Genomic DNA, 7216 nt, shown 5'->3' on the forward strand with positions numbered 1-7216 from the left:
GAAGGTTGATGATCACCCCCAAATCGTTTGGGAATACATGCAGGATGGGGTCATACGACTCTTCAACGCTCAAGGATGGAAGAGAAAATTGAAGAGTATCAACTAGATCCTATACCCTTTAACTCCCTCAGGATATCAAAATAAAGAACATCTTTCTTAGCCGTAGGATTCAGCTTACCTTGACTAGCATGGACATAAGCTATACAGCAAAAAAGTTTCATTGTAAAGATGATTAAACCATACACGTTCAAGAACTTTGAACTCTAGACTTGAATTTGGTGATTTGTTGATCAGATAGCAAGCTGTTGCTGCAACTTCAGCCCAAAACTTTTGGCTTAATCCAAAGTCAGCTAGCATACACCTTACTATTTCCATAATAGTTCCGTTGAACATCTCTGCTACTCCATTTTGTTTTGGAGTGTAAGTACATGTGTGCTTTCTTGAGATGTCATGTTCCTCACAGAATTTATCAAATTCAGTGTTGCAGAACTATAAGCCATTATCAATTCTGAGTCTCTTCCCTTTCTATTTGTTTGGTTTTCAACCAGTGTTTTCCAAGCCACAAATTTGCCAAAAGACTCATCTTTTGTTTTCTAAAAATAAATCCTTGTCTTCCTAGACTTGTTTTTCTTCCCATTTTCCTTCTTTTCTGGTCTTCCTCTCATATTGAGGCCTTCAGATCTTGAGCCCTTTGATTGTGCCTTTAGATCTTGTTATTTGGAATAGGCTGCAGAAATCACTTCATCAAGAGTAAGAGATTCTCTACCATATTTTAAAGTATCACACAATTTTTCATGAGGTTTTGGAAGAGAGTTTAGAATAAATATTGCCTGACCCTCATCATCATTTTCTACATCAAGACTCTCTTGATCAGAGATGAGATTGGTGAAATCGTCGATGCTCTTCTCATAATTTATCTTTAAACTGTAGAACCTTTACTTCAAGTAGACTTGTGTAAGCAATGACTTGGTCATGTACAATGACTCAATCTTGAGCTATATTCCTGATGATGAGTCTTCTTTCACTACTTTCCTCAGGATTAGATCAATGAGGTTAAGTATGATTGCGTTTTTTTGCTTTCTTGTTTCTTTTCAGTCGATAGAGTCGCAGACATCTTGGGCTCGCCCTTGAGTGCTTCGTCAAGCCCTAGGTTTCCTAGATGTGCTTCCATCTAGATTAGCCATGGATCAAAGTTGTTTTTTCCATCAAACTTCTCTATATCGGATTTGAAGTTTGCCATCGTGGATTCTTGATCAGGGAATCGTAGATCTGGAATTCTTCAAATCGATGTTGCTGAGGCTATTTGGCTACTTCATATCTTCCCTGTTGGCTGCAAGAAAGAGGGCTCTGATACCAATTTGTTAAGTTTTGCATGCGGAAAAACAAAAAACCACGCAGATAAGATCAATTCACAAGATCAAACTGGATCTTGAACAAAACTTGCATTGGAAGTTATCTTCCGGATTAACGCGCCAAGAACAAATAAATAGAAGAAGTAAGAATAAGAACACGCAATTTATCCTGGTTCGGATTCAACTTGAATCCTAATCCAGTCGGAGCTCGAGATAGTCCTTTTGTCGATCCACTATCTTCAAACGATGTACAAAAGTCTCTGATTAAAGATAATCAAACCAACTCGCAGAAGTAGCTTCGTCTTCACGGATGCTTGATCTTCACGATCTCATCGAGTTCTCTCGAAATCTCTCTTGATCTCTCACGCTGTCTAACTTTCTCTCACTACAATATCAACTTGGTACATGATGGATTGTATAACTAAGCCTAAGGCCAAATCCCGATTTATATACTCACACAGGATAGGCTTACACACAAGCTTAGAGTATCCTATCTGATGTCATTGCCACGGGGAAGATGACGAGGCATCTATTTCCACATATTGAATAGGAAACCCCGCATTTCCAAGCTTATTTTGACCATAACCAAATACGCTTCAAATTCAAATTAGATATTATCTCACAATGCCAGAGCAGTTTCAATTAACTTTAGGAGAAGAAAATTCATATCAATCAATAAGTTCTTTTCTTTCACCAAATCAACGATTTTTCTCAGAAAACCAAATATGAGAGAGAGAGAGAGAGAGAGAGAGAGATAGAGAGAGAGAGAGAGAGAGAGAGCGCCATGAACCTTGAACGAAGCACTTGGATGAATGACAGCCACATGCGGTGGTGGTGGACATGAATTCCTCACGGGAGCTAATTGATGCCGTAGTAGCGGGACCTCGGCAGTGGGGCCCAGTACGAGGATCCCTTGATGAAGGGAAGCCAGTTCGGCGCCAGAGGAGTGGTTGGATTGCGTTCGAATGAAGAGGGATGATGGCTGCGGGATTTTGGGGGTGAGGTTGCAAGCTGGGGTTAGATCTCTGGACACAGATTTTGGCGTTTCTTTGAAGCTCGAGAAAATTGGGTGTGACAGAGGTGAAGGACGGTGGTAGACAGAGCCAAAGTTACGTAGAATTTGGGTTAAGTGTATTTGGATAAGAAAATATTTATCTCGCTAATTTTTCTTAGTTTTTGTTGAAAATTAATAATTGCACAGCAGTAATATTGGTGTCAATATCCTTGGAATTTTTGAGTGAATTGACGGTATTCTATAAATTTCTTGTAAATGGGCAAATTAAGTATTTCTCCTGTATTTATTGTTGATTTTGCTCGAGTAACATTTTCCGATTAGTTTCTTACGAAGAGGTTGAAATCTAATTCCACAAAAATAGCGAATAAATTCGTTGGACCTTGATCATCAACACAGATTTGCTTTATTCCAGAAAGTACCCTTTACGCGGTTTTCTAACGAAAAGCCCAAATCCATGGCGGACTTTACTATCGTCAATTTCTTTATTCCGTGCCAAAGTCTGACCAGAAAAAGGGCAAACCACAACGCTTCAAAAATTAGTGTATGAAAACAAAGCTTCATAAGAATATGATACTATTAACTTTATATATGATATTATATATCGGTTGAACCCGACCCGTTCTTGACATTTCCTTCAACGGTCCACAATGACTAACACAAGAATATATCCAATATCGTTTACACAGTTGGTGTAATTTTCCAAGTGCTCTGACATATTCTCTATGTTCTAACTATAGCCATTGCTTTCGTCATTGCTACCATAAATGCAAGCAATAAATTACTTGGTCAATTTGTGCATGCAAAATCCTCTATTTTTTATTTTTTTTTTCTTTCCAAAAGTCTTCTAATGCATTTGTATGTATACTTTTATATTGTACTTGTACAAAAGCAGCCATATACTTGAACCCCTATAAATACCATGCAGATGATCCTTCTATCAACACATCTCAATGCAAATTTGATCCATTCTATTCAATACCATCAAATCATTATTTAGTCGCACCCTCTCTCTTTCTCCTTTTCATTTGCTAATCAAGCACAAGTCACCCTATTTATTATCATAATGGGACTCTCAAAAACCTTCTCCGAATCCGACGAGTCAATTCACTCCACCTTTGCCTCTCGCTATGTCCGAGACTCAGCTGTGAAGTAATTAAGTCCTTGTTTTTATTTCCTTATTTATATTTGTTTATTTTTCGAACAATAATTTGATTTTTTTTCTCAGTTCATCTATGTAGTTACATAAAATAAGTTAAGCAGTAATTGATTATTAATATAAATTTGTGAAGGTTCAAGATGCCGGAGAACTCAACCCCAAAGGATGTGGCGTATCAGATGATAAACGACGAGCTGATGCTGGACGGAAAACCGAGGCTGAACTTGGCGTCGTTTGTGACGACATGGATGGAGCCAGAATGTGACAAGCTCGTTCTTGACTCCATCAACAAGAACTACGTCGACATGGACGAATATCCAGTCACCACTGAACTTCAGGTACGTGTACCGTGTCCGCGTATATATTATATACACACACAGATATATAATATATGTACAATTTATGTAAAAGTGTATTAATTTCACACATGAGCTCAAATTCCTTGCTCATCAGAATTAAATATATTATTTGCATTTCCGCGTATATTAATTAATTAAGAAATCTTGCACTATAGTCAACCTTGTTTACAAGAGAGAAAACAAAATGTCAAAAAAGAGGCCTTATGTTCTTTCTTGGCGTATTTTAATAGCGGATCTCTCAAACCTATACACGAGCATTTTTAAAGTTGAATATTATGTATGATATTCCATTTTGTTGAATTTATTCTAATACAAAAAAATATTATATTTTGTTTTTTCTTTTCTATGACAATTGGTGATAATGGTCATTTCAGTTAAAATTATATGGGTAGGGAGTAGATTTTCAAATTTTTTGAAATGTTTAAGTACTGTTTAGATGATCCTAAATAACAATACATGTATATGGAATTTTGTATGAACCCTAATAAATTTATAACACGTGGACAGAACCGTTGCGTGAACATGATAGCTAATCTGTTCAATGCCCCGATTGGAGATTCAGAGGCGGCGGTGGGAGTGGGGACAGTGGGATCGTCGGAAGCAATAATGCTGGCGGGCCTTGCCTTCAAGAGGAAATGGCAAAACAAGCGCAAGGCCGAGGGCAAATCCTGTCACAACCCCAACATTGTCACCGGAGCCAATGTCCAGGTACTCACTACTTAAAATTCATTGAGCTGGAATATATAACAAAAATTCGTTCCTTTACATTTTTATCTAAGAAGAGGAAATTTAATTTATACAAAAATAAATAATTTTTCTCATGAGCTATGATTATTAGTTTCATACTAATAAAAATTAGCCATGCATGGATATATATAGATAACTTCCCGTTCTTACTTGTGATCGTATCGAGCATATTCCTAATTCCGAGTTTCATTTTAATATAGGTGTGCTGGGAGAAGTTTGCAAGGTACTTTGAGGTGGAGCTGAAGGAAGTAAAAGTGAGGGAAGGGTATTATGTGATGGACCCCGAGAAGGCTGTCGAGATGGTCGACGAGAACACCATTTGCATCGCCGCAATATTGGGCTCCACTTATAACGGCGAGTTCGAAGACGTCAAGCTCTTGAACGACCTCCTCCTCAAGAAGAACAACCAAACCGGGTACAACAAAATATTAGGCTTACCGAAGAGAGTTTTAATTTAAATGAAGAAACTAGAGAATTGTTATTATATATATAAAAAAAATTAATTTTATTGTTTTAAGTCCCCCTCAAATTAATTTAATTTAATTTTTCTGTATAAATATGAATATATTCCGGAACAACTTGGAGAGTATATATACAATATGGTTCCTTCAATATACATAACATCATATCCTTAGTATTGTTTAATTTGTGGTTGCAGATGGGACACTCCGATCCATGTTGACGCAGCGAGTGGCGGGTTTATAGCGCCGTTCTTGTACCCGGAACTGGAATGGGATTTCAGGCTTCCTTTGGTGAAGAGCATCAACGTTAGTGGCCACAAATATGGGCTTGTCTATGCCGGAGTTGGTTGGGTTGTTTGGAGGACCAAAGATGACTTGCCTGAGGACCTCATTTTTCATATCAACTACCTTGGCGCAGACCAACCTACCTTCACTCTCAATTTCTCTAAAGGTTGACTTTTCTGTTCCCAAACTTTTCATTTTGTTGACCATCTCTAAGTCTTAACTATGTTTCTAATATATTCTCATTGTTTGACAGGTTCCAGTCAGATTATTGCTCAATATTATCAACTCATCCGATTGGGTTTCGAGGTAATTACGCCATCCCTACATCACTAACCCCATTGGAACTCTAATCGTTAAAATAGTTCTCTAATTTTCAATTTTCTGAAACCTTAGCGATGTATATATGTAAAGCCAGTCACGTTGTCATGAAAAAAAATCTCCATAAAAAACTGGAGTAGACATTCATGTTCTGTTCTAGAGCTCCAAATCTTTGAATACTTGACGTTATCTCTGATTTTCATTGTAACACTTTCTGTTTTCTCGATTATATACTGTAATTTTCAAGGGCTACCGGAACGTGATGGAGAATTGCCACAAAAACGCGATGGTCCTGAAAGAAGGGCTTGAAAAGACGGGCCGGTTTGAGATTCTGTCAAAGGACGAGGGAGTTCCGGTGGTGGCGTTCTCTCTTAAAGACCGGTCCCGCCATGACGAGTTCGAGGTTTCGGAGCTCTTGCGCCGCTTCGGGTGGATAGTCCCCGCCTACTCCATGCCCGCCGATGCCCGCCACGTCACCCTCCTCCGCGTCGTCATCAGGGAGGACTTTTCGCGCACCCTCGCCGAGCGCCTCGTCATCGACGTCACCAAAGTCCTCCAGGAGCTCGACAAGCTTCCCCCAAAAAACTCCCTTAATTCCAAGTATGAGGAGATCGAGGAGAGGAGCGTCGCCGCTAACTGGAAGAACATTGTTAGGGCTAAGAAAGCCTCCGATGAAACAGCCCTCTATTGACCAAGACTTGACTTCATCGTTTGCATTCTTAATAACTATTGAGCTATATATGTTTGGAATATATATAGATACAGTTTCATAACCCCAAGCGGTGTTTGATTATTATTATTATTTCTTCTTCTTTTTATTTGTTTTTGGATTAACATGCGTTTTCTGGGATAATGTACTGATTCTCATTTTACTGCCTTCAATATTTTTTTCGATGCTAATTAATTGGATACGGCTTACTTTTTTTTTTTCTTCATAGATATATATTAGTGTTGCTAACGTTATTCCATTTTGAGAGAAATTGACCAGCTGGTTTCCTTTTTCAACCATATTTATATACATACAGGAATTTAAGCACGAAATTCGTGAAGAGAACCCGGAAAATAAAAAGAGGGATGAGAAATATAATCACATCCGGAAAACAAAAAAAAGAGATGCAATCATCATTAGGAAAATCAAATATTTAGAGGAAGATTAAATTAAATTAAAGGAGCAATTAGGCTCCTCAATAGGAATCCGGATTCTCTGTCCCCAAAATATGTCACCCACTTTGTCCACCAATAGAGTAACAACACGTCATCTCTTCTTAATTATATCATTCTTATATCTGTTAAGTTCTTTAACAGCGCTACTTTCCTTTTTTCCCCACAAAATTCCAAATTAGGCAAAAAAAAAAAAAACAGAGAAAAGTTTTCCGATTCAAACTCTATAATATATGTCCAATCTGTTAGTTTTATTTATTCATGTGGCCTAGTTATTGTCATGATGGAGCACTAATTAAAAGGATATGACTAATGAAAAGGTACAAATAATTATTGATAGAAAAATTCAGATTGCTATTCGT

General features: G+C 37.8%; 1 protein-coding gene across 1 annotated transcript; it reads left to right on the forward strand.

Annotated features, from left to right (window-relative positions):
- Window positions 1–3288: 3288 nt before the first annotated feature.
- LOC149390474 (glutamate decarboxylase 4-like) lies at window positions 3289–6575 on the forward strand. Its single transcript, XM_089619529.1, has 7 exons — window positions 3289–3516; window positions 3657–3861; window positions 4390–4590; window positions 4830–5044; window positions 5288–5541; window positions 5629–5681; window positions 5941–6575. Exons 1-7 carry the CDS (start codon window positions 3431–3433, stop codon window positions 6382–6384), a joined length of 1458 nt encoding a protein of 485 aa, XP_089475655.1. The 5' UTR covers window positions 3289–3430; the 3' UTR covers window positions 6385–6575.
- Window positions 6576–7216: the final 641 nt, after the last annotated feature.

Source organism: Urtica dioica, chromosome 7 (genome assembly GCF_054948205.1).
Source record: "Urtica dioica subsp. dioica isolate 48M chromosome 7, U.dioica_male_clone48M_v1_H2, whole genome shotgun sequence".
Taxonomy (NCBI): domain Eukaryota; kingdom Viridiplantae; phylum Streptophyta; class Magnoliopsida; order Rosales; family Urticaceae; genus Urtica; species Urtica dioica.